The sequence below is a fragment of the Drosophila santomea genome, chromosome 2R (genome assembly GCF_016746245.2).
Source record: "Drosophila santomea strain STO CAGO 1482 chromosome 2R, Prin_Dsan_1.1, whole genome shotgun sequence".
NCBI classification, from domain to species: Eukaryota; Metazoa; Arthropoda; class Insecta; order Diptera; family Drosophilidae; genus Drosophila; species Drosophila santomea.
In genome coordinates, this window is record NC_053017.2 from 10490722 (window position 1) to 10518367 (window position 27646).

The 27646-nt window shown below is 47.1% G+C and overlaps 1 protein-coding gene across 1 annotated transcript in view; it reads right to left on the reverse strand.

Annotated features, from left to right (window-relative positions):
• LOC120445928 overlaps window positions 1–27646 on the reverse strand; it is a 43851-nt gene that overhangs the window by 4950 nt on the left and 11255 nt on the right. Inside the window, exons 2-4 of the mRNA XM_039626588.1 lie at window positions 19105–19792; window positions 916–1125; window positions 506–735 (exon numbers count right to left, since the gene is read on the reverse strand). Coding sequence (XP_039482522.1) covers window positions 506–735; window positions 916–1125; window positions 19105–19792 — 1128 coding nt within the window. The remainder of the gene's footprint in view (window positions 1–505; window positions 736–915; window positions 1126–19104; window positions 19793–27646) is intronic.

The window sequence follows — 27646 nt, forward strand, 5'->3', positions numbered from 1 at the left end:
ATACTCCTGGAGACAGGAGACAGGAAAGCAATGAAGGCAGCAGCGTAAAGCTGATTAAAATGAAAACTATTGCAAAAAAGGATTAGTTAAGTGAACCAAATAAATGAACTCGGCTTAACAAAATTTCTTTGTAGTAGCTATCAAAACATTTTCAATGAGTTAAATATTCCGCAAGCAGACAGGACATGCAAAAGTTATAAGTATCTCTTGCTGTCTATATATGTATGTGTGTGTGTGTAAATGAGTGTGTATGTGTATGTGTGCTCATGCCTCGCATCAGGCAAATTAGCGTCGCCACTTCTCTCATCCGGAGACATTTTTGGGGCAAGTTTTAGCAAACTCCAAGACGGATAAGAGCGCTTGGGGGAGTTCGGCGTAAACCGCTTATGCATCATTATAGAATTTCGTCGTCTTAGTGCCGAATTTTAAGTGAAAGTTCAAAGTGAATGTCTAATTGGCAGACAGCGGAAGGGCGGAAGGGCGGAAGGGCGGAACGGGGGCTCACCTCATCCAGCGGACATCCTGTGGAGCGGAGCACCGCATGCGACTGCAGCACCAGCAGCTTGAGCAGCTTGTCCTTGATCTCCCCGAACGGCGATGTCTTGGGCCGCAGGATCACGATCCTCAGCGTGATCACGGATGTCAATTCGCCCACAATATCGCTCACGGGCACCGCTGGGTTGTCCGATATCTGCTCCAGGGGTATGGGCTTCCAGTGCTTGATGATTAATGAGCCTGTGGGAAGATAAATAAGAATGAAATTGTTATTCAAATGAACCATTCTATTATACACTACTAGCAATGAAGGGTAAGCTAGGAGGTGTGGGTTTGGAACCCAGCCTCTTCTAACTTTGAATATCTTGCCACCGTCTACTAGTAGCTCCCTGAAGTGGGTGTCATGGTCAGGTCACTCACCTCTGGCTGTGTTGGCCACCTCCTGGGAGTAGCCCAGCCTCTGGAGCGCCGTCTGGACAATCTCGCTCCAGGGCGTGGCCGCGGCGATGATCACGTAGCTGTCGGTCTCGATGTTGGGGCGCCTCTTCCACGGCTGGCGAGTGTCGATGGTGAGGGAGGCGTGCAGGGAGTGCACCGACTCCACCACACAGTGAAGTGGAAGTGATTTGGCTGAAAGGAGCAGAAGGAGTAGGAAGGAGGCGGTTAGAAATATATAGTAGTAATGTTATTATTAATAATAGCCGGCTGCCACACTCGAGTGGTGTTTAATAATCGGTTTAGTTCAGTCTAGTTCCAAGTGTAAATCATCGACAAATTAAAATAAGCAATTAAAACATATTCGAAATGGGGCATTTTATGCAGATTGGCTCCACACCTCCACGCACGCACAATGGTATTAAAATAAATTATTGCATAGCCGCTTAAATTGCCAAACCATTCGACCATTTTCAACCATGTGGGAAATGGCAAACTAAACTTGAAATTTTAAAAACAGGTTTTTCAAAATTATGAATTATGCTCTTTCTTTCGGTAACGCTCTCAAAAACGAACTCACCGCGCCACCCGACCAATTATTGAAGGCTTAAAAATAAAATGGCCAAATGCATAGGGCATAGAAGTTATAGACATTATGGCCTGCCGCCGAAGGTGGGAAGTGGGCGTGGCCAGGACCAATTGAAGGGCTGATGGGCACACTGCAAATAGGCTTAACGCCCCAGGTCCGGCCAACATAATGGTATTATTAATTATTCCAATTATAAAAATTGTAAGCAGCCAGAGATTGGCGAACGATTGGCATTTGCCGCGTACGGGAAGCTGCAAGCGTTTTAAAGAACATCGCTGGGTTGCGGGGGGGGCTGGTGTGGAAAATCGAGGAAAATCGCATAAAATCGGACCAACCGAAAGTTCAGCCCAATTACGTGCGATTTCCATGCCATATTTTTGTGGGCGGCGTTGTGTTTGTATGCGTGCGTGCGTGTGTGTGTGTGTGTGTGTGTGTGTGTGTGGGCCACGCAAATCTTTTAATTGCCATGAAAACCTCATTGGGGGCCATCGGCATTAAAAATAAATACATCAGCCGCTCGGTGCGTCGGCTGTGCCGAGTTGAAAAGGAATAAAGAACTCAACTATAATGCATTGTTTGTCACCTAGAACTTTAAGTTATGATGGGAGCGAGGTGTAATAATAATCACATTAAATTCAATCAATTCGAAATATTTGCCCAAATTCGTAATATTTGCATGCTATGAAAAAAATGGTTGTTCAGCATTAAATTAGCCAGCTGCTCTAAACGCATTGTTTTGGGCCCCCAAAAACACCATGTACACTCGATGGTCATGATGGCCATGATGGCCCAGAACTGGTCATTAGTGCAGTGGTCTGGTTACATGGATGAATACTCGTTGTGCGGCCTGTGCCGGCGAATTATAAACTCAATATATCCATTATCCATGGAGCCATGATTTGATGGGGCTAAAACAAAAGCGGATTTCGTTCACCTGCATATGTATGCGTGCGTGTATTTGTGTGAGAGTGTGTGTGTAGAGGAGGGAGTGGTGCGTTGTTTAGTGGGTGGCAGTTGCGTTTAGTGTGTGGTGGTCTTAGCGGGTGGATGCCCAGACCACCGAGCAGCCACTAATTGTTGCATCTGAACTGGCATTTCAACAACCACTGGCCGGGTCGGAATCGGAATTGGAATCGAAATCAGCAGCTTTAAGTCACCCGGGCCAACGATGGCAGACAGAGCTTATCCTTATTAGCATTATCAGTGCCACTGGCAGGAGGCAAGTAACGCAAGTAGAGGAGAAAATCTGAAAAAATGGTAAGTAATCGAGACAGTCGAAGCGGGCCAAAACAAATTGAATTAAGCGCGGAGGGCAAAACGGTTGGAGGGCATTAAATCTTGGCGCGGCAGGCAGACAACTCCGGCGACTTCTACTACTTGGATCCCCCCTTCCCCCCCCACCAGTAAGCCGACAAACGATTTGTAAATGAACTCTACTTTTCCAGGGGCTAAGGGCTAAGACGGTATCCAACCGCCCTTGTTGGCGCATCGAATTCCCGCGAACCGCCACGCGGCTTAAGATTTATTAACCTGCATCGATGGCAGCACAAATAATCAAGTTCAGTCATCGCAATCAACAGAAATTGGAAAATTCCCCAGCTCACGAAAGATGGCAGGTAAAACTGCCAGGAGCAGTTTTTCCCCCCTCTTTAAGGACTTAAAATCTTGTGGAAAGTTTCCAGAAACATCTCATGTGCATAAAGTATCCAAATTACCGGGCTGGCGGAAAGGGAAGAGGAAAAGTTTTATCCACTCGACTTTCTTCTAAGAAATTGACCAATTGGCTGACCACAGGCCAACGCAAACAAATAATTATAAATTGCCCTGGCCCTTGCCACATCAAAACGATTTAATCCTTACATGCCCACAAACACACACACACACACATACAAGCACACATACAGACAGAAGTTTTAGGCGGGCAGAGCTATTTAGGTGACTGCAAAGGATTACTCAAGTATCCTTGCTGGGCGAGCAAATATTTGTAGTCTTTTCTCGACTTTTTCGATGGAATAAATTGTGTGATTGTTTATTTATAGGCCGACTGCTCATAATTTACTTATTAAAATGATTTTGAGTGATTTGGGTATTTAGGAAAATTAAAATTTCAACAGACCAAAAGTTTTAATAACCAGAACGGACGGACACGTGGACACGGAAAGGGTTCGTCTTAAGCCAAGTGAACTGTGGGGAAATTTGCTTATCATTGCTTGACCAGTGCAAAAAATCTCAAGGATTTCAAGGGACTTAAGTAGGCTTCCCATCGTGTGTGGGTGTGTTATTATGTGTGTGTGTGTGTATGGTTCATGGGTGTTTTTGTGGGTGTGTGTGTGTGGGTCGAAATTTGCAAGGAAGAGTGACCGGAAATTAAGCAATAGTCTTAAGGAAATTGCCACAAGTTTTTCCTTCACTTCACGCAAGAAAACAAATTTTCAGCATCCCAAGGGATTCTATGTGTGTGTGTGTGTGTGCATTTTTATTTACACTTCAACTTAAGTCCTACTTAATTGCAAACTGTTTTTTAGTAGAATTTTTAATGCGTGCATTTTAATTTATAATGCCTCCGACAGCTTCAGCAGCATTCGGAGCGACTTAAGAACTTTCCCCAGCACACACACACTCGCACACAAGCTGGCACAAAGGAAAGCCTTTCACTTGGCTGGCATCTCACACCTCTGGCTTCCTGCACATATCCTTGCCTTAGTCCCTGCGCTTTTCCCGATTTTCCAGCACATCCCAGCTCTGCTGGCTGGCCTGCTGCACTCGCAAAAGAAAAACAAACGCATTAAGCAGGACAATAAAATGAAAATCGGTTTGCGTCTTGCCTCCGGTGTTTTTTGCTCCCCTGCCGCCGCAGGACGACGCAGGACACAAGCGAAATAAGCTGCCTAACAACTGCCTTTGCCTTGCGGAATAATGAATACCTAGGAAATAGAAGATTAGCTATTGAAAAGCGATGCGGGGCAGCGGTGGTAAATTGCCGAAAATTGCCGCATGGCCGGCGTATCGAAGTTGGATTGCCAATTAGTTTGGATCACTTAATATTTGAAGAGCGAGATTGGGTATACTGGTGTAACAAAGAATGATTTAACAAAAGAATATAACATAAATTAGAAACGTTTTTACAAGCTGTAGATCTCAACACAAAGTTAGAAGAAATGCAGAGCGATGAGGATATAATTGTAAAGAACAATCCCAGCCTAAGCAATTCTTGAACCCCCATAACTTGTGTGTCCTCTGCAAGGATTACGAATCTCTTTCTGTGAGTTGAGGGCTTTCGAGTCGCTTGAACTGATCTTTCACCCCCGGGAATACTTCTGTTCCGAATCGGAGTCAATGCTCTTTGGCACTTCGAGTTCCACTTGTGCACATGCGAAAAATCTGCACTTTGCATTCGAGTTGGCCCTCTTCCGCTGCTTCTTGGCCTTTTGCTCTGAGTCAGAGGCGTATTTTGAGATTTGTACGCCTCTTTTTTTTGCGCCGCAGTATTTGTATTTGTATTCGTGGGTTTTTTTTTTTTGTGTTTGAATAGGGCTTTTGGGGGGCTGGGAAAACATGTTGAAACTTTTAAGCGGATTATAATTAATGCCGTGAGGCATTTTCTTTCTTTTTATCGCTGACTGTTCGCGTTTAGCGCCCTCATCGGCGAACCAATCGAAATCGAAATCCGCCCAGTCGGATACAACCGGAAATCAGGAATCCTTTGACTCCAGAACGCTCCTGCCACCCAACACTCCTCCGAATATTTCACAAAGGACATGGTCGGTCGGTGGGGGAGCCGTAAATGTTAGTCAAAAATAATCCTAATGAAATAAGTATGGCCCGTAGCGGTAATTTATTTGAATCCTTTGCTCAAACCCCCACTTTTTTGGCCCATCTCAGCTGCTAAATTGGCCTCGGCCTCTCGGGTTAGGCTTTGGAATTGTCTCAAGTTCTGTGTTTTTGTTGCGCAATAAATTCATTTTTTGTCCTTAGACATGTAAAACTATGCAAAAGGGACATGTGTGTGTGCCTGTGTCTCTATAGATGTGTGTGTGTGTCTTGGACTTAATCCTTTTTGTTGTTTGCTTCATATGTTGATTTGGGACCATCATCAGGTGAGCTTTCTTTTGCCGGCAAAAACGACAGGGGCCAAACCTCAGACGAAGCGTTCGAAAATCTTTGCAGGACACTCACACACACGCATACATATACCCCCGACGGAAGGATGGCCAGGACTCTAGTTAGTTTCAGGTTGTGAATGGATTTTCTTAAGTGGTTCTAAGCTTTGTCTGTGAAGCAAACCAGAAAACATGCTTATACATGCGGCCAAGTGGCTGAAGAGTTCAAGAGTCCAGGAGTCCAGGGAGGAGAGTAAGGAAAAAGGACTCTAGTGGCATTAGCAGGCTGCTCAAGGAGCTGCAGCACTTCATTAGTTTTGCGAATTTGCGGACAGGGACCCTGAGACAATGGCCAACTGCGAGGCCAAACGATAATTGAATGCACAGGGGGTTGGGCTGCGCTTGGTTTGGGTTGCTTTTGGTTTGAGTTGAGTTGGCGAAGCCATGTGCCAGGGACAAATCCTTACAAAAGGATTATAATGTGTATTTTTCGGCCAAATGACTCTCGACTCTCGGGCGAAACCAATGCGAAGTTATGCAATCGAACAGAGCAATGCCAAATTGATGGCAGTGGGATTAAAACGAGTCCAAGAAGTGAATAATTAAGGCGCAAAGAATGTCGAGAGCTCAAGGACTCGACAGCTCAACAGCTCGGCGATGCAAATAAGCAGACATTTTTGTGGAACCGGATTAAAATTATGAACTGCAGGATAAGGCCATGCGTGCACACACAAGGACAACCGCTCGCCACAAAAGGATTTTCAATTTGTCAAGTGCCTATCAATATCTATCAAGTGCCCGGGAAAAGGACGTGCAGGCAGCAGCCACAAATAAGGGATTTAAATGTCGATAATGTCTGCAAACAAGCACTGCCGAGATAGAACTCCAAAGGGGTTTCCCTTCACCTTCCTTCTCGGGGTTGTATGTCCAAAAATCAACCAGAAACCAGTTGAACCAAACATAATCACTGGCGCAGCTGGATGGGAAGGGGGTAAAAAAAAGGGCCAAGCCAAAATGGCAACCAAGAAATCGCTCATGCTTCCTCCACATAAACCTGCTCAGACTGCGTTTGTTTTAGCCACTCCGAATTGACCAAGTGGGCCACCCACTCGGCTGTGGGATCCATACGTGAGTTCCAGCAGACAGTTCCAAAGACAAAGCCACACAGCCACATACACACAGGGGCGAGGTGAGGGGAAGTGCAACTGCAGCCGACCCAAAGGCAACCTTAATCACTTTAGTTATCAATATTACTTATTTACGTTGCTTCTACTTAGCGCTTAAGACGCTTTGACTGTGTGACTGAATTATAGGCATGCTCGTGTATGTATATATAATATATGTATATACTGCATGTATGTATGTATGCACATAAATGCATAAATATGCTAAGGGAATCGGCTAGCATTACGTTTAAATCTTCCTGCTTAAAGCCAAACAAAGTCTCTGGTCGGCGGAGGCGAAGGAGCACAACATGCGATCTGTGCCATTGATTCAATTAAAGCGGGCAAAAGAACTCGAAGCGACTGCGAACCGAGAAACCCTCTTACGGCTATCTGATACCCATTATATTTTATTTTTTTAATAATGATGAGTTTTGCTTTAAGTCAAAGATAAGTTGTGCGCATTTTGATTTACACAACAAATTTAAAGGTAATATGCAATGTTAAAGTTTTTGTTAAGATATGGCACCTCAAATTTTAATTGCTTGCCCTTGTTAATACAATCAATACTCTTATTTAAACATTGCACAGCCTCAACATTGATTTAAATGAATTCAGTAAGACCTCCACTCTGCGGAGAAAGTAGCTCTTAAGGCGGAGTAAAATAAGTATACGCCTAGTGGCTGTCTGTCTGATTTAAACCTTCTCGCTGGCGAATCAGGCAAATGAGAAGGAGGCGGAGGAGGAGGATGAGGAAGTTGGGAGCCCGTAAGGAGCAAGGCTGAACAAAGGCCATATATATCACTGTATTGATTAATATAATCCGCTTGAAGACGCTGGCAGCCACACGGCGAATTAAGTTACATGCAGCGGGGGCAAGGTGGCAAGAGGGGGGGCGGTAGCGACCCCCTTGTTTCGAATGGTCCGCTCCTCGGCTCAACCACCTGCCACAGTTTTAAGTACAAGTTAATGGTGCTTATGCATATTACCCTTCCGCCTCCGCCTCCGCCCCTCCCGCTGCCCCCTTCAGCGCTTATTAATACCCACAACTGATTTTTCTTCCCTGTCCCGCTTACTCGTATTTTCCGTGCCGCTGAAGTATTTTAAATCGATCCAATGGCAAAAGCGTCTTTTGTATTTGCTGCCTCTGCGAATGCGCGCCGGCTTAATCCGCTGCCAATGAACTGCAAACTGGTGGCGGAGGGGGGCGGGCCGAAGGAGCCGCCAGATGAGCGGCTTTACAGAGGGGGAGTGGGAGGGGGGGTTTTGGGAACGGCTCGGGTTTATTAGTGGCCCACAGACGTCGACGATGTCCTACTCAGGAGGAGGAAGCAGAAAGGATGTCGACGATGTCGCCATATCGCATTGGTATTTTGGCATTTGGGCTTTGTCTGGCCGAGGGACGCGGGGCTCCAAAGGGGATCCGAAGGGGATCCAAGGGGGTCGCCCTCAGAGGAGGATGAAATTTGATCCGGCTGCGGTGAGCGCGTAGCATTGTATTTGCATTAAGCGTAACCTCGCCTCGGAATCGCAATCGGAATGGGAGTGGAGATGGGGATGGGGAGTGGGATTGCGATGCGGAGGGCAATGGGAGTTGGGATGAAGGGTGCGAGACGTCGATACGCGAGCCTGGCAAGGAGCTTAATTTGAAGGGGATTTACGCAGTGCCATTATAAGTCGCAGCTCCTTCGCGTCCCCTTATTATTTTGCAGCCTTTTGTCGGATCCGCTGCCAGGGATCCCTGAACTCTGGCCGGGATTAGGTTAAATTTCTCAACAGATTTCCTCACTAGTTGCGGATTAAGTGGAGGGCTGGAGGGCTGGAGGGCCCCTAAGCCTCGGCCACAAAAGCCAAACCGCAAACATAGTAACACATACTATACCGACGGGCTTAGGTCCGAGAACGGTGCCCCATCCTCTTGCAACTTAAAATCTTAAACATTTAGCCGCGCGTATTATGTGGCAACTCCGACTAATTGCCGCAAACACGAGCCACGAAACCAGCACACACACACACACTTGTTTGTTGGCTTTTCGCCTAACAATCTATGCGATGTCCAAATGCCCAGTTAACTTTTGTGATTCAGTTTAGTTTCAGTTTCAGTTGCCGTTTCTGTTTCTGTTTCTGTTCCTTTTGGCCTTTATCAGCCATGTGAACTAACCAAACAGCAAACAGAAGCAAAACAGCAACGACAATGGCAACACCATCTGCGGCATTCAATTTAAGGGGATTAACTGCTAATTTTTTGCGATTTCACCCAATGCCAGCGGCATTCGAGTTGATTTTTTTCCAGCTCCACACTTCATACACTGCATATGCCATATGCATGAGCACTCGAATGTGGGAGCAATGCCGTGGGGCTTTTACAGCTAAATCTTTGGGGATTCCAGACACACACACATAGGTATGTATATGAGACACCCAACCGCCTGTGGAGCCAGTGACAGTAGCAAAGCAAAAAAATGCAGCAGTTAGCCAATTTAAAGGGTTAGGGGTCATATGACTATGAATACCAAATCAGATAATCAAATTAGTCAAAAGTTCGCCATAATCTCTAAGCGGTTTGGGGTAGAACTACCCGTAGTGAGTGCTGGGCGGGAATCCAGGGAGGAAGGGCTGAAGGGATGAAGTCGGCGAGTTTATTTTAATCCGAGACGGAATTCGCATTTTGGGCATAATGAGCAAAACCACGTTACCAAATCACCAGCGAGCACGCACGAGCAGTCACTCCTGGTTATATAATCTGCCATGACGGAGTAGTCCACATCCACGGAATGGGTAATCAAATGGCCACCGAGTACTATCATACTACCATTGTAATGAGTAGACCCCGAGCGCCTAATCTCTGATTTGCAGTGGCAAAGCTTTCGGCTGGGGTTGTAGTTGCCCAACTCATATGCTCGGATATTTCCAAGAGCGGATTCAACGAGGAAAGGACTTGCAGATCGAAATCTAAGCGGAACTATACTTGAGTACGCACTTTGAAAGGCGGCGAATGCTAATCCGATTTTGCTTAGCAACGTCAGATGGGTTTCAGATGGGAAACCGATTACGCGTTGTATTATAATGATCTAACATTTCACTTTAACTCTACGAATCAAGATAAGTACCTCTTTTCTCCAACAAGTTGAGAAATCTTTTAGTTAGACTAAATAGAACTCACAACTCGTTGGGATCAATCACAATACTGAGATACATGGGAGTAGAACTCTGACTAAGACTAGTAGTACCCACGTACATGGATGATCCCGACTAGACCCCCAGCTCAAGTCCCCTTCTCGGTTATCCTTCTCTGGGGCTTTATTTTATTTTCACAGCCTCGCTGCTTGTTTGTTTTTGCTCTGGCTTTTATTTTTGCGGGTGTTGGGCGGTGGGGGATTGGCAATGGGCGGTTGGCAGAGCGTGGCTTAGGTCAGTGGGCGGATGGGATGTGGGGGGCTTGCCCAGCTCCAACTTGCTCCCCTGGGCACTGGGAGGATGATGAAGGGAATGAGGATGGGGATGGGGATGGGGATGAGGATGAGCTCTGCCCGACGGCTCAGTTCGGTTTAAGTGCCAAAGCGCGCCGTGCATTGTTGTTGCTCTTGTTGGCAGCTCTTCCTTGCCAGCTTTACTTCGCATTTGTGTGTGTGAGTGAGTGTATCTGTGTGGGAGTGCTTGTGTGTATTGGTGAGCTGGTGTCTGCCACTGTTGAACTGGAACAACAACAGCAACAAAGCAAAATCTAGTGAACTTCATAGGGATTAGCCTGCACGAAAGCAACAGATTTAAAAGCTTTCGCTCTGCTTTTTAAGTTCATTTGAGCGCTTTGTGTGTTTGTTTGCTGTGTGTTGTTTGCCAGTGTACTGTTGTACTGGTGTACTGGTGTACTTATGTGTGTGTGTGTGTGTGCGCCAGTAGCCTTTGTTGACAAATGCGACTTGACAGTGGTGTGGCAAATCTGGTCTGCAGACTCAAAACACACGAGCACCCAGCTGTCAGGGTGTTAAAAGAGGAACTCAACTCGATGGCGGGATCTATTGTGTGTGCAAGTGTCCTTGTCCCCGGTGTAAGTTCCCCACTTCCTCAATTCTTCAGTTCCCCACTTCTTCAGTTTCTCAGTTTCTCAGTCTTTCAGTTCCTGAGCTCCCACTTTCCACACACAGGTCACTCACTCACAGGTCACAGGACAATTCACCGGGCTAGATTCATAATTTTAGGCTGAGACAATCACACACACACACAGACAGAGTCAGGTTCATAATCCACAGTCTCAAACATAATCCAATTGCTGGCCAGGCCATTAAACATAAACAACAAACTGCAAACACCAATAACCGGCGCGAACGGAACGAAAACACACAGAAAACACTGGGCACAGCGAAAAGCAGTTACACCAACCTTCTTCCAGCATGTTTGGCACGATACTGAAGCGGAAACCGAAAACTCAGCTGCGAGAGTCGAGAGTTCTGGCCCACACACACAAGCAGGCAAACACATACAGACGCAGATACGGGGGCAAAGGCACAGATACAGATGCAAGCAGGGGATACACGCACACAAATGGATAGCAACATGTGGCTCTGGGCGCTCTCTCACTCTCTCTCTCTCTGCCACTCTCTCTCTATCGCCACTCACACAGGCACACAGGGACACCCTCTCGCTCTCGACGCTTCGCCCCATCTCGCTCGCTCTGCCGTTAAGCCCTGGCCCCGCATTACGCTTATCAAAGTATATCTCTGGGATTATACGAAATGAATGGAATTAAGGATTAATTTCCAAGGGATGTCATTTCGTTTTGGGATAATGCCCCAGCTGTACGTGTGTGTGGCTCTGTATGTGAGCATTGGTGTTGGTGTTGGTGTTGGCAGCAGCTTAAGCTATAATGGATTCGGGTTCACAGTTTCCCGTCGCCGAACGCTGAGGCTGAAGCTGAAGCTGAAGCTGTCGCAGGCGATTGCTAAGGTTTGGTTATAAAAATACACCGGAGTTTATAATGCCAAAGCGGGTTATAGAGCAGTGGCGTGCTAACCTCGAATAAAGGTGCCCAGCATTTGGGATAAGTACGATGCATGCTGGATGGGGGGTGGATTATAATGCTGGCGAATATGTAGTGCATTACAAAACCTGGATCTACAATGTTACCACAATGTATTTCGATAAGATCGCTGTTTGGGATACAAATATTTTAATGATATTAAATTATCTGCTACAGCATCTAGTATCTCTAGTACATATGAACTAGAAAAATTATAAAATGTTTCTAAAAAATAATCCATTAAAATATGGATGTTTTTTCAAATGTACTTATATCTCAGATGACCCGACCCCCCTTATGTGCCCATGAGCATCCGGCGACGCCGCTGTTCATTATAATGCCAAGCGATCCATAAAACGAAGAGTTAAATCCGAAATAATAATCCCGCACGAAATTAAATCCCTCGCCCACACGGCCACCAAAAGCAAACGCAAACGCAAAATCCCAGCCCCCATAGCCGATACACACCTCCCACCCCACCTCAGCCCGCCGCCGCCGCCCCGGCCGTTCGGATCCCCCCTAAACCCCCGCCACACCGCCACTGTTTGCATGGAAAAAAGTTAATCTCCCAACAGCAGCAGCAGCAGCAGCCGTCGCCATCGACTCATCCGCAAACCGAGTCTCTGAGTCTCAGAGGGCGGCGGGCGACGAAAGGGGAGGTTGGGCTGTCACTGCGTGGGGCCCCCAACTGCCACCACACCCCCACCCGCCACCCTCCCGGCCAAAAACCACCGCACGCCCTTCGAAAACTCCAACTCATGGCATGCTTTTGGGCCTTTTTCGGTTGCAGTTGGCAGCGACGTCAACGCGGGCAGCTTTAGCTCTGCCGGTTTAAGGATTAACACAGACACACAGGCACACACACTCACGCACACACACAGATGCAGACATAAACGGGCGAACGCACACGGATACACTTACACAGTGACGTGGCTGGCACCAATACACGGACAAATAAAGCACACGCAATGCCCAGAGCACAAAATCGTTGGGATTAATGCGGGATCTACTTTATTGCGAAAATATGCTCGACCCAACGAAAACGGGCGGTTGAATGGTCGCGGGGGGGTGTGTGTGTGGGGGGGGAGGAGTGGATACGATTTGGCATTGGACAGTGCGAGTGTGTGTGTGTGTGTGCTATCCGTGTGGATGCGTTGCGGCATCGCCTGGGCATCCATGGATTGTCAGTGACTTAAACGAATTGGGATTACGTTGCGTATGATTCATATGGAGGCTAAAACAACAAAGCACCAGACAGCCACTGGCTTTAAACAACAACAATAACAGCAACAACAATGTGCTCAGTGCACATATATATGCATGAATATAGATGTATCCGCACTTGTAGGCAGCACTGGTCGGGCATTCGAACGGATTACAGGCCCATCCCGACCCCCACATCCCCACCCACATCCACATCCATACTCATACCCCAAACCAAGGTCCCTTCCATTTGGACGTGGGCCTTACCCCATTCCGAATCGCTGGTGGAGCACAAATTGAAAATGGACAATCGCCTGCCCGACTGCCAGGCTGCCAATATGCCAATATGCCAGCGCCCTGGATAATCCCCTGCGCGATCAATAAGACCTGCCAGCACACCGAAAGAAATTTGCTACCTATATGTGTTTAAATAAAGTGTTCAAAACTTTTAGCATCTGATTTTAGAAAGTATTTATTTAAGAATGCAATCTTCTTTCATTCAGATCCAATTTTAGTTGCACTGACTCATCTGCATATCTGCGCCTTACTGTTTCTCGCAGTGTATCGCCTGGAGTTTGGAAGTGCGGCAAGCGAGGTCGTGAGTTGTCTGCCTGCAGTTTGGCAGGATTGCCAGTCGTATTGGGATTAGCATCCCCAAAGACTCGACCTCGACTCGCTCCCAAAACTGGCAACTGTCTGGGCCGCCGTCTAACCCACCTGGCTCATAAACACACACACACACACACACACAGACACACACTCAGAGAGTCGCTCACGCATACCGGTGCAGACGAAAGGACACGCACACACAGACAGAGGCACAGACACAGACACAGACACAGACACGGGCACAAGGACGCATTAGCTGGCGGCCTAATCCCGACGTCGTTGCCATTGCCAAAGCACTTCAAAAGCAAAAGCAAAGGCAATGGCAAGGACAACGAGCTGAGAACTGAACACTGGGAACTGAGAGCTGGGAATACAGGAACAAAAACAAAAGCTTAAGGAGCTGGAAACTCGAAACGTGAAACTTCTCTTCATTTGTGTCTGATGGGATTAGGGCTAAAGCCAGATAAAGGGATAAGGGATTCCCAAATAATGTCGTGCCCTCGGCTCAAGCAACTCGGGCTGAAACTCGAAAGTTTTTGGCGCCAAGTTTGCATGCAAAGCAGGCAGACGAAAGAGATGGCAACATGCGGATAGAGAGAGAGGGGGAGAGAGAGAGAGAGTCGGAGAAGGAGAAGGAGGGCTATACGTTCTCTACCCTTTTTCGGCTGAATGTTCGTTCACCGGGTTCAGGAGGCTTAGGTCGCAGGATAAGTCGCAAACTTGATGCTTTCGCCTAATGTCCTTGGGTGGTGGTGGCTCCTGCTTTTGCTCCTGTTCCTGCTACTGCTCCTACTCCTGCTCCTTTTCACGATGATGATGATGATTTTGTTTTCGCTTGTGGATTATGAGACGCCCAGTTGCATTCGCATTAGTTGCTCTCGCTCGCCTGCTGATTTTCCTAATTCCCCTAATACCCTTTATGTTATGTTATGTATGTGTGCGCATGTCTATGTGAAAATAGAGTTAAAGTGGAATATTGAATGTGTGCCACAGAGTGGGTGAAATTCAATATGAAGTGACAGGAAATAAACGGTTTAGCAGCGGCATTAATTGGCACTCTGACTCTGGCATTCGTTTCGAGTATATTGGGATGCCAGTACGGCCTGTGCGGCAAAAGGATCTTAAGAAAGCATGTATGTCCTTCGAGCGGAGGGCTTATGGCAAATCCCAATTGCAGCTGTTCTGTTCGGGCCAAAATGGAAAATTACCGAATCTTATAATATTCATAATCGAACCCCTTTGGCCAGGCCTGGTCCTTGACTAATTACAAATGCGCTCCCAGCATAATCCCACTTGTGTATTAATAGATACTCCCAATCCCCCTCCCACCACATATATTTACTCGCACAAAAGCGCTCAAAGTTAATGCTGGTGATTTATACTTGCAGTTCCTGCCACTGCCACAGTCAATGCCACTGCTGCTGCTGCTGCTGTGGCTGCTGAATAATACGTACTTCTGTTTTGATAATCACACGGCACACAGGTAGTATATGTATATTCGATTATAAACTGAAAACGCACAGGGAGCCTTAAGCGGCTCGAATCGAGCTTCAAGCTGCTCCTCTGACGTTGCACGTTGCCGTTTGCGAGTTGCAAGTTGCACGTTGCCGTTGGGTAGTGTGTAGTGGCAAGTGGGCGCTCGGGCTCATCTCCCGGCGTTGTGGTGGCAGCTCCGCTCCGAGAGCTCGATTCGTTCACCTCTGCCAACATTTAAATCCTTAAAATTTGTAGTGCTCTTTGTGTGAGGGATAAAGGGACTAACTGAAGCTGGAGCAGCAGAAAATCTTCTTCCGCATTGTACAAATAAAGAATGATATCCGAGTATACCATATACTTCATTTAATTTAATGTAATGCTTACAAATTGTAATATATAAATATGTCTGTAATTAAATATATATACTTCTGTAACTTCCCTCGATTCTATTTCGTTTAGTTGAGCTTACTATCTCTCAGGTTAAATGTATCCCAAAGATACACGCTCTGCATTTTGCAGTGCACTCGATGATGGTGGCTTAACTCAATCAGCATCACCTGCAGCACCTGCCTTTAGCTCCTGGCGATGTCCTGGCTAAATGTATTCCAATGCGTGTGAGTGTGTATATGTGTGTGTGTGTTGGTGTGTGTGTGTGTGTGTGTTTATGTGTGGCTGGTTGGCAACAACCGGCTTTTATTCTGCCACTGTTGTTGTTGTTGTTGTTGTTGCCCCACGGGCCAATCCCTTTTTGCTTATAATTTGGAAACGTTGCCTCCTGTTGCGTTTGGCATTTATTCGAATTTGTATCTCAATCTGAGGCTGTATCTGTATAAGCATCTGCATCTATGCTCTATGCGCTAGCACACATATGCTCCAATGGGGCTTGGGCTTTAGAAAGGTGGTTGGGGCATAGCAGATTGGAAATGGGCTGTGGGCAGTGGGCAGTGGGTTTTTGGGCACCGGCTTAGGTGAGTGGTATCATTCAGCTCCGCACTGGCCACTGTGCATAACGCTTAACACTTAAGCTCCTACCGCTCAGCTACCGCCTCCCCCCTCCTTCTCCTTTCCCACCACCAGTTGGATCCCCCAGCGGATCCATCGACCCAGGGCTTAGCCACTCCTCTCACAGGTGAGAGTCAGGCGATTGGGGCGAATGAGGAGTCGTAGCTAGTTTTGCGTGTTATTGCGAAACCGGCTGCTCCTACTACCGCTTTGAGTTGAGTTCAGTATCTCTTATCCTGCAGCAGGAGCTGTGCAATGCTTTTGTGTCGCCTGATTACCAGTAGCACTCGGCAACCGGAGTAAATGGAGATGGAGCTATAGCTGTAGCTGGAGCTGGAGTTGAAACTGAGCCGGGGCTTGAGCTCGAGCTATTTGCTCGGCAAAGTTACTGAACGGCTTTGCCGACACTTGTGCGTCCATCAGGGCTTATCGGGTGCTCTTCCGTCCAGCCCACAGCTTCACAGCTCCACAGGCCACCATCCATCACCTCATTATACAATCCCGCCTCATGACATCTGCATAATAGCCGATCGACTGGGTGCCGCCTTTTTTTTGAATCCTTGAGCGCGCGCTTATGTCCACAGGACGCTCATAGTCCTGTATGCATGGTGCCGCCTGGCTTATGACACATGCATATGCGGATGTGTATGTGGATGCAGCTCCTGCTGCCGCCGGTGCTCCACTTTTGGTGGCCAAATGCAACAATGATTCAATAGCAGGGTCAAGTGGGTGGGGCTGGTTCGTTTTCCCGAATGCGTTGATCCACAAACGTGTCGTTAACTAAGGCGCAGTGATTTTCAATTGCAGAACGCGCCGCCCCGCATGGGTGTATGTGTTTGCATAGGCTTATAGGTGCCAACAGTGTGGCATTTGCAGGACCAACGGAGGGGGGGGCATAGAGGAAGCTGGTGGGCAGTGGGCACGACGTGCATATTGACAAGTGCAGCCGGGTGGGGATTTATTAAGGCTAACGTATGAAAATGTTGCATACTAAACTCTGCATAAATCGAAACGAAACGCAGCAGAGACAGCAGCGACAGCAGAGACAGCCGAGAATCCCGAAAACAGGAGCATAAAAATAGCCCCGAAATGGAAAAGCCCAGCTGCCGCATAGGCGGTGGGTGGTGAGTAGTGGGTGGTGGGTGGTGTGGCAGGATAAATATCGTGTTGCATCGCTGAGCAGCTTAGGCGCAATAAACACGCACACACATTCGCATTCAGAAATGTGCACAACAAAACGCATCGAAACAAAACAGATTTACATATGAACCCAAACTGCAGCTGTTCGAAAATGTTGGAAATGGCAATGTTAAATGACAATAATAACAAAAACAGCAATGGCAATGCCAAATGACGGCAACAATAAGCAAACAAAAAGCGTAGGATGGTCGTTGGATTCGGCATCCATCGGATACCATCCCCATCTTCACCTCGTTTTGTTGTGCAAATCCTCAAAATATGCTACAAAGCACATTACACAGATACGCATCCGCACACACACACACATATAGACTTACACAACAACAAGATTCACAAATTCACAGCAACAAAATTCAAATCAAATCCTCTCTCTACGTTGCAGTTGGCAGTTGGTTTAAGTTTTTGCGAACATCGTTTCTTCCCGAAGGCTTAAAGTATCCGGTATCCCAAAATATTAACAGTCATATTTATCGCTAAAGTCAATTGTTTGCCCAACTATTTGCAAGGACGAAGCCACAATTTGGTCCTCACATAGCCACCAGCCACCAGCAGCCAGCAGCCAGCAACCAACGACCAGCCACCTGTTGATCTCCATGGCACACGTGCTTCCACATCCTGCCAGATTGCGTATACGCAGTGAGTGCCCGAGAGACGAGCGACTGAAGCCATAACAAACAAAAGCAAGGCACGCTTCCTGGCATCCTCATGCATCCTCCTTCGGCGATTCACTCCACAAGTGGGTGCTCACTTAGCACCCACCGAGACACACAGCCACCCACCCACCCAGTGAAACCGCCCACTTCCTAAACCAGAACCGAATGTTTGCTCGCACACACACACACACACAGAGACATGCCGTAGAAACGCACAGATACACATCCGTACACAAAATAAACGTTATGAATGCTTCATATGCTTAATCCAGGGGATTTCGATCCATATACGAGTGTTGTGCGTCTGTGTCTTTGTCTCTATGTCTGTTTCTCTATCTGTAAATGTGTCCGTATGCGTGTGTTCGTGTGTGTGTGTGGCTGAATGGAGCGAAGGAAATGATATCGTTGGTATGCAAAAGGCTTCACAGTTTCCATTTATATCCGGCAGATACTCGATGTATGCATCCGCAACGAGGTGGCACACAGGTTCACTTCTGGCCAGGGCTAAACTATTGATGAACCAAACAAGATTACCATGGCCATTGCTCAAGGAAAGCATCGCACATATGTATGTTTGTATCCATGTGCGTGTGCATCCACTGAGTCCACTGAGTTTCTGTGGGATACGTGCTTAATGCCTTGTGAGCAAATCAAATGAACTTTTCATGGATTAGGCCGGCTGTGTTGGGGCAGTGGAAATCCCTGGCCATTTCCATTTGCCAGCAGTTAGCAGCCAGCAGCCAGCAACCAGAAGCAGCTGGCCTGATTAAAGTTGCATCTTTAAAGGGGACGGTGAGTTTTCCTGACTTTTCCCCCCGCCTGTTTTTAAACTCCCCCACACACACACAGACCCTTTAATTACACACATAATCACGAACGGGATTATGAATAATATTAAATTCTATTATTTATTTACCACAGCTCGATGACTACGAGTTTGAGATTTTGAAAACATATTCTATCTAAAATATGTTTTCTTACATTAAAATTCCTCTGATTTGTAAGACCCTGTTATTAAGCTGTAGTCTAAAATATTATTTTTAGCTAACTGCGTTGAATATATCCATACTGGATTAAGAATGTATGTAATATCACTCTGAAGTCACACTTCACGTTAAAACTAAGTAAGTGAATAAATATATTTGAAGCTGCCTTTACTCACGATTCACTTTGCTGACGTCGAACTCCCGTCGCGAGTCCAAGGCCGGATGGCTGAGTAGCTTCTCCTGCTGCTGCGCCTGCTGGACGCCCACGGCCATTCCAAGGGCGGCTGGTGGCAGGCAGGATATGCTGCCCCGCTCCGCGCGCTCCTCCCTTTCCCGCTCCCGTTCCCGATCGCTCTTGGGGGTGGCATTCTGACTAGATGAGGCTGTGGATGTGGAGAGCGCATGTCCCTCGGAACTCGTTGGGGGATGGGCGGTGGGTGGTGTGCCCTCGGAGGATCTGCGTCCAGCCAGCTCGCCACCACCCACACCAGCGCCTGCCTGCTGCGCTTGCTGCTGCTGCTGCTGATGATGATGATGTTGCTGCTGCTGCTGCTGTTGATGGTGTTGTTGCTGTTGCTGCTGCTGATGGTGATGCTGCTGCTGTTGCATCTGCAGCTGGGTGAGCTTCTCCTGCACACCCTGCAACGAGGAGCGGCGGTGCTGATCCTCGCCAGCCACGCCCACGCCCACACCCACCACACTGTGGGGCGGCGAGAGGGAGTGCTCCTTCTTGACGGCCAGATCCGCCAGGCTGGCAGCGGCGGAGGCGGAAGCGGAGGAGGAGGAGGCATTCGGGGATTTGGCATTGGCCGCGGCCACAACGGCGGCCGCGTTGGCAGCTCTGGTTAAGGCCAAGGCCTGGCTCTAAAAAGAAAGAAAATGAAGTGATGAAAAGGGGGAGAAAACACAATGAGTTACTTATAGTCAGAGATTTTCCATTTGTTGCTTGTTTGCCCGGCTAAATGATCCGGTGAAATTTCCAGTGCCAGTGCGAAATAGAAAACAACCCAAATTCGCTTTATTGATTAAGTCAACAATGGCCCTGAGAATCGGCGTCTCAGCCCTGACAGGCGTTGATTTCTATTGATTTGTGAGCCAACAGCCAGCCTGTGTTTGCTTTCTATAATTTAGCAAGTAATTTGCTGCACAAATCGTGGCGAATCACGAAATTGTCTTTAATGACGCGCAGATCTCCGACTCGAGATCGTTGTCGAAGCGTAACTAAATTAATGTGGCTCTCGTCTCCAGTCCATTAAAGAGCAGAAAGCTCTTTCACATACTGAAAGAAGACGAGGCCCACTTCCACGTCGTACCCAAAGCCCAAGTCCAAGTCCAAGTCGAAGTCCAAGTCCGAGCCCCCACAAAGCGGCAATTGATGATGGAATCAGAGACTCGGACTCGATCCCAAAGCCAGTGAAATCAGAGATGGCACTCAGAGCCCTTGCCGAGTGGTGACCGAATTCCAAATTGGTCAGTTAGAGATCTTTAATTCGCTTTGCATCGATTGCAAGCGTTAGAAACTGATGTACTAATCCAACATGAAACACATCTGGTATAGATACTATATGTAAATTGTGTGCTTAAATCGATATATATAAGTTCCCTAGAACTAAGTAGTGATCCAAAACTCAGCTGTCTGCTTACTTTCCCACTAGCCATCCCGATTTGAAACCAATAATTATAGCGTCTCGCTGTGGCTACCGTTTTTACCGTTTATACCGGCTGGGCACGCATGGAATTCCAGCAGCTTCTAAGTCGCAGGGATTCCGGGCCGCCGGTTTGTTTTTTTTTTGGTACCGTTCCGTGCGTGCGGATTGGCAAAAAATTATGGCATTGGCATTCGCGTTGGCTTTTCGGCTCTTTGGCTTTTTAGCTCTGTGGCTTTTTGGCGCTGATCGTGCGGATAAACTTAAATCGAAGCCGAGGCATCGGGGGACTCTGATCCCGGCCAGGTCGATCGTCGCCCCTGGCTAGTTTGTCAAATGAGGGCATAAAAACAGCGGCAGCCCAAGGAGATCCTTTTCGAAAACATGTTCGGAAACTTAATGAAGGGCAGAGGGATTGGACTGCAACGAGACGATGGAGCAGTAGCTGGAGCAGAAGCTCGAGCTGATGCTGATGCTGATGCGGATGCTGATGCGGCGTCTCTGCTTTCCACAGTAGCCGCATCGAGTTAGCGATCAGCGACAAGCAGCAATCGATCTTGTGTTATAATCATCGCCAGCTCCCCCCACCTCTTCCTCTTGGCCATCAGCGGCGATTTAGGCCCGCAAAAATTCATTTACGCTTTAATCAATTTCATTCACTATGCAGAGGCAGCCGACGAAGCAGTGGAAGTGGGGAGTACAGAGAAAGAAATTAGTTATTTCCATACTAAAATGTCTAAAATGTTTAATACTGTGCAGCTAGCCTATAGCTTAGAAGCAATATGCCAAAGATCCTTAACCACAAAAAACCGCATATCTCTGATTATGGGCAAAAAGTTTCTTTCAGTGTCGTGGAGTATGGAAAGAAACCCGCAGACAGAGCAATTTTCGCCTAAGGCCTCTGGGCCAACAATTTCAGCTTACATTGATCTCGTCTTGTCCCGATTCCGCTGCCCGTCCTCCTTTTGCCCTTCCGCTGAGTGGCTACTACTTGGCTTCTGTTCCTGGCCACATGTCAAGAAATTGACGAAAATTCGATCAAAATTTTAATTGATCGCCCTGCAGTGATTTGGGTTCCCGAAAAATTGATCTACCCATGCCGCGCACATCGTATATATGTATATTCTTCGCGCTCGCACTTGCCGTAATTTTCGGTTGAGATCGACGGACGACCGACTCGTGTTGTGATTATGTTAATAGAGGTGCTGCCCCCCGGATTCCTGTTCTGCCCTGCTTGCCCATCCCCATCCCCATCCACATCCCCATCCCTTCCAGGATTCCTGTTTCCGCATCCCGCCCGAGGGGGAGGACGGCGCTCACCTCTGCCGGAAACTGCAGTGCCAGCGGGCACAAATTGCGAAATAATCAAACATTTCGAGGGCTGCCACCAAATGCATGGCATTAAGCCCGATCGAAGAATGCCAGAAGTTACGGATCAACCCACCGAATGAGTCATCATCGAGTGGCATCGCATTGAAGGCAAATCTATACTCGTTATAGAGTATCTATATGCTATATTTCAAACCAGAAAGTGGCCCCAAGTAATCCCTTATGATCGCACCACAATGTCTTCCATCCGCTTATTAATAGCTATCCAAGTCATTAATCATTCCGGTTCGCTCCTGATCTTCCAGCCGATCATCCTCGCTGAATGCTACCAATCAAGAGGCCCCTTTCCTTTCCTTTCCTTTCCTTGTGGCCCAACTGAACGGGCTGAGCATTTTAATATTAACCTGTCAAAGGCCATAATTGACAACGATTAACTTTGTCTTTTGTCTCGCGAAAATTTACATTTTTATGGTTCAATAAAATAAATCAAAGAGGGGGAAAAAACCCGAATATGAGAAGAGGCACAGCCATAGCCGCAGCCAAGAAGAAACCCCAAGCACAGTGGCAGCGGAAAGTAATTGCAGCACATAATAATCTCGCATTTAATAATCCTCATTAAAGCGCAAAATCACGTCGGTACGCTGGAGAACAAGAACAAGAACAAGAGGAGCGGCCAATCGACTGGCCTGATGGACAGTTTACACTAACAAATATCACCACCTTGACGAACGGAGGGGAGACCACAAGAGCTCTGCAAACTCGGATCTGCACAAAATTAGAGGCCCAACATTGGACGTGTTTTTTCCACTCCTTTCTTTTGCTACCCTCTCCAAATTCCAGAACAAGCAGAGGGCTTCTGTTTCGGAACCCGAAAATATGCACGAGGCCCCCAAAAAAGGGAGGAGGATCTGGAGAGGATTGGGCGAGGAGGAGGCAATGCGCATCAATCGATGATATGATGAGCTGACGTTTCGGGTTGACGTTTGCTTGTCGTCAATACGTCGCCTAATAACACGTCGCAACAGGTAGTCCCCGAACATCAAGCATCATCGTACGGACAGTCAGACGGACAAGCGGACAAGCGGACATACGGACGGACAGAGGGACAGACGGACAGTCAGGGATTCTGATTGCGATACAGATACAGATGGGGCTGATGGAGCTGGAGATGAATCTGCTGGCCGAGAAAGGAGTCTCGCTTTTCGGGGGCTTGATGGAATTTCATCAATTGCATGAAAAATATGAAATTAGTTTGGACTCAGTTTGGTCCCAAGGAAAGCAAAGGCGACCAAAAACCGAAAAACCCCATTCCATTCCATTCCAGTACCTGGCCACTGGCTACTGGCTACTGGCTACTGGATTTTTAATGTGTTTTAATCATCGACAGCAGATACTCCTTGCTGGCTAAATTGTTTTTGCTCCTCTGATCCTGCCACTGATGTATGGCACATTCCACTCGGGCTATAAATCGTGGTTGCGCCTGGCACCATGGCGCTGCCTTGTCCTTGGCCAAATATCATTTGATTCCTCGGCCAGGCATTAATTGTTTTTGCTGCGAGTGCTGCGTGATGGGAATGACTGATCAACTGGAGGATGGATAGGTTTAGGGATAGGGATCGAAATCGAAATTGGGATCGGGATATCGGGCTGATCGACTGATTGCTGGTGAGAATGAGCTGCAAATACTTGTCCCGTATTCGATGGGAATTTTGGAGCAGCTGTGGATAAGCTCCTCTATCTTCGGACTCTTGTCAAACCCCTTGTTCTTGTCATGTTCCCTGTCAGTTTGCTTAGCCAACACACGCATTCTGTAAGTGTTGATCACTTGAGGTAGTGAACACTGGTTGGGGATCTCTTTTCTGTGATCTTAATCGTTGGAGAACAGAAAATGAGGACCGCCGGCTTATACACTCAGAAAGAAGCTATATAACAAAATTGTAATTATTTATGATCATTGTTTTTATGGGTTATAACATGAAGAATAAGTATCTAGAACGTGTTCATATTCACAACTGTTTCTAGTAAATGGTTTTATACATTTTGGTTGGTATGGCAATTTCCCAAACTTGACGACTAGATATATAGTATGTTTTCCTTCAAGTGCACCCGCACCAGATTGACATTCCCCACCGTCTGAGATTATGTCCAACTGGTCTGTCTTCTTTTTTGCTTATCGGGAGGAGCCTCGCTGCCATTCGAGACATTACCATTTCCATTGGCCGAGACTCTGGGTTTTTTTCTGGCCGTACGATTGGGTGTTTGGCAGCGTTTTTATGCTCTTTTCTGGGGCCGGGCCCCTGTTATTAATTATCATCGTCAGCGGGAGGCGATCAGCGAACAGAGATTCACATTTCGCATTTCGCATTTGGCGTTTCGTGTTCGGCAAATTCCCTAGCGAGGGAACTGAATGCGATCATTTGGAATTCGGCGCGTAGAAATATCATTTTCGTGTCTCTGCGCTTTGTGATTTCTCTGGTTTTGGTTTTGGGTTTTGTTTTTGGTTTTGGTTTTGGTCTTTTTGCTCTTCGTAATTTGTATGAGATTTTTGAAATTTTCGCTGACTTTTGCCATTTATGTGTGTCCCTGCTGTCTGCCCGCATGCCTTGTGTCCTTAACGAAATTGTGATTAAGTGTTTCAATATCGAAGTGACGAAAGGCAGCAGAGAGGCAGACATGGCCAGCTACCATCTCAACGATGGCGAACATCGTTGCGACGTGCAAAATAATTAAAAATCAGCGAACGTTTTGCCAAGGAGCCCCCCCCACCCCACCCCCTTTTTGGCCCCCCTTCCCGTCTTAACCACCTTTGCCCATTGGCAAGATCGACGCCCGCATCGAGTTGGCGAGTGCGAAAAAACGCCATTTAAAGATGCCACAAAGCCGCAGATAAGCAGAGACAAAGTGGGAAAGGGACGGCTGGCTCGATGACTGGATGGTTGGATGGTTGGATGGTTGGATGGCCCAAACCGGTTGACAAAATACGCCGGACTTGGTATGCGATCAGTTTGAGCGATAGCCAGATCCAGACTGAGACTCAACTTCAGCCCAGCCAAGCTGAAGCCGAGATCGCGAAAGAATTTCTGGCCAAATTACGAGACGGGCAACAGCTACCCAGCTACGCGGACATTTAATTATATTTCATTTCATTTTATTTTAGTGCCTCGCGGAGGGGTTTTTCGGTAATGCTCGCTGCACTCGACGCATTAATGATGACTTTGCCCTGAATTGCACAGGCCTACACTCAATAATAACAATAATCATAAAGGGGAGAAGCTGATGCAGCAAAAGGCAAAGGCAAACGCAAAGGCAAATCGCCAATTGGCAATGGGCAATGGGCAATGGCATGTACGAGCCATCGCGCGGAGCAGGTCCATGTCCATATCGTCCATGTCCACGTCCATGTCCATGTCTCCATGCCTTGATTATGCGCGCGTTCCTTCCAGATCCTCCAACCTGCAGCCTGCAAGCTCCTCTCACTTCTCGTCCGCCCCGCAATATCCTCATTATTTCTACTCGTCCAACATCAATTTGAGATCATTGCTACTGGTGGTGCTACTGGAGGTACTGGTGGCACTGGGGATTCGAGAGGCCGAACCTCAAGTAAACTGGTAGTGCAACTGCTACTGGGGAGAGAAGGTGTCGAGTGCTTGAAATGTTTTAAATACAAAAATTAATAAAGCTCTCTCGTGCTCACAATGTGTGTTGGCATTTTCCATTCTTTCAATTACCTGCCCTGAGTATTTCTCCCCCCCTCCACCCCCCAAGTGAGCTGGGCAAATTATTAACTTAACACTTGATGCCCACTTAAATTGAACGGCAAGGGAATAAAAAGCAGCAGTATTTATCGGCTTTCAGTGTAGATTATAGGTGTGCAATTAGAAGCGACAGAAAATGTATCATTGTAATGGTTTATCAAATATTTTCAAAATTCCTTCAAGCCAAAAAGTACTTTCCCAATCGAATTAAATTTCGATAGACATCTTGAGCACAGGCAATGTCCATAAATACATCAACTTGGAATGTGCTTAAGCCAGCGCTTCTTGTTAATCCTTTAATTGCAGTGGGAAGCAACTTGACTACCTGCCTGTTCACAAAGTTGGCATTATAGTTGGCCAAGTTGGCCAATAGCTCAAGGTGGTGGATAATTTCAATGTGTCATTTACCATCGATCAAGTAACAGCTGACAAAGTTCCTGGAGGACCAAAAACAGTTAACGGAAGAGTAAACTGCAGTGACAACCCCGCGTTTAATTCCTCCTGTTTTCTCTCCCCCTCCATTTTTTCAGACAACATCCTGGCCTATGTAGGTGCCCTTGCCAATGCCAAATGCCGGGTTCCGAATGCCAAATTACAATTTCAAGTTCAACATGCCGGGGCGGCATAATTTCCTCGATGCCAGCCCCTTTTCCTTTACCTTTACCTCTACCTTTTCCCTTTTTCTCCTTTTCCCTGCGGCTGGAAAAACTCGGTCATGTGTGACCTGGTTATCATCCTCTCGCTCACTCGATGCTAACTGTTTCTCATGATCCTTTGTTTGCGCCCCTTTGAGTCCGTGTTGCGCTTGAGGAATTCCTTGCTCAACAAATTATTACCTACACATATGTCTGTGTACTCCACTGTATGTGTGGGTCACTCCAATTATAAGTCAATTAAATAGGTTAAAAGTTAGAAGTAAAAAAGGCAGAGGAAGCGCATTTAGGGGACACAATTTTGTCACGGCCAAATGAGCAGGAGGCAATTTATGGCCAAGCAGTTCAGCGTTTGCAGAAGGAAGAGGATCGTCGTATTTGGGTTTTTTATTCCCTGCACAGCTTATGCAATCAATCGCCTGATGCTGGGCAAATATGTTTTATTTATCAATCAATAAATGAACGCCATGCCAACGCCAATGCCGAGATTCATGCAAATTCTAAACTGATTCTCGCGGACAATTGCCCCATTGATCAATCATTTAAGCGACCAAGAGCAAAGCAATCAAGTGATCTGTGAGCCTAATCGACACCGAAAGAAACCGATGCACAGCAGCATCGGCAGCAGCCATCAAGTGGCAGCAAACGATTTTAATTCAATCGCACCAATTAGGCCAGAGGCGCCCCCAAAACGTATTTGCCACCGATGCCGATGCCGCCATATGCTATATGTATGCCACAAGCTCAATTAACCGAACTATCTGTAGATGTAAATAATCGCACTGCGGCTTGACAATTTGCGTCACAATGCGACGCGGCATGGGGTTTGGGTTTGGGTTTGGGAGCCACTGGATGGATGGAGCTCGAGCCAAGGAATGCTCAAAAGCAAAGTTCAACATTTCGTTCGCTTCGCTCACTAATCTGTCGGGGTCAATCGATGTTAAGTAGAATCACGAATACCAAATTAATTGATGCCGTTGATATGTGGCTGCTACCAGTGTTCGAATGCCTTCCAGAGCTACCAGAGCCACCAGAGCTCCCAGCTCCAAGAAGAACTCTCTCCCCGATGATCCATCCCATTCCATTCAACTTTTAGAAGGGTGATGGTGATGATGATGGGAGCCACCGATCGAGAGATGTGTGTCAATCTGAGTGAGTGCGGTTCACAAACTCGCATACGCGTCCACTTCTAGCGAGTGTCAAATGGGTAAATAATACTCGGTTCATGTTTTGAATTAATTTTAATTGAGATTCATTTGTAAGCAATCAGTTAGATTGTTCAGTTCAGCTCTGCCAGCTTACAGATTCTGCGCACAAGACAATCGCGCACGTATA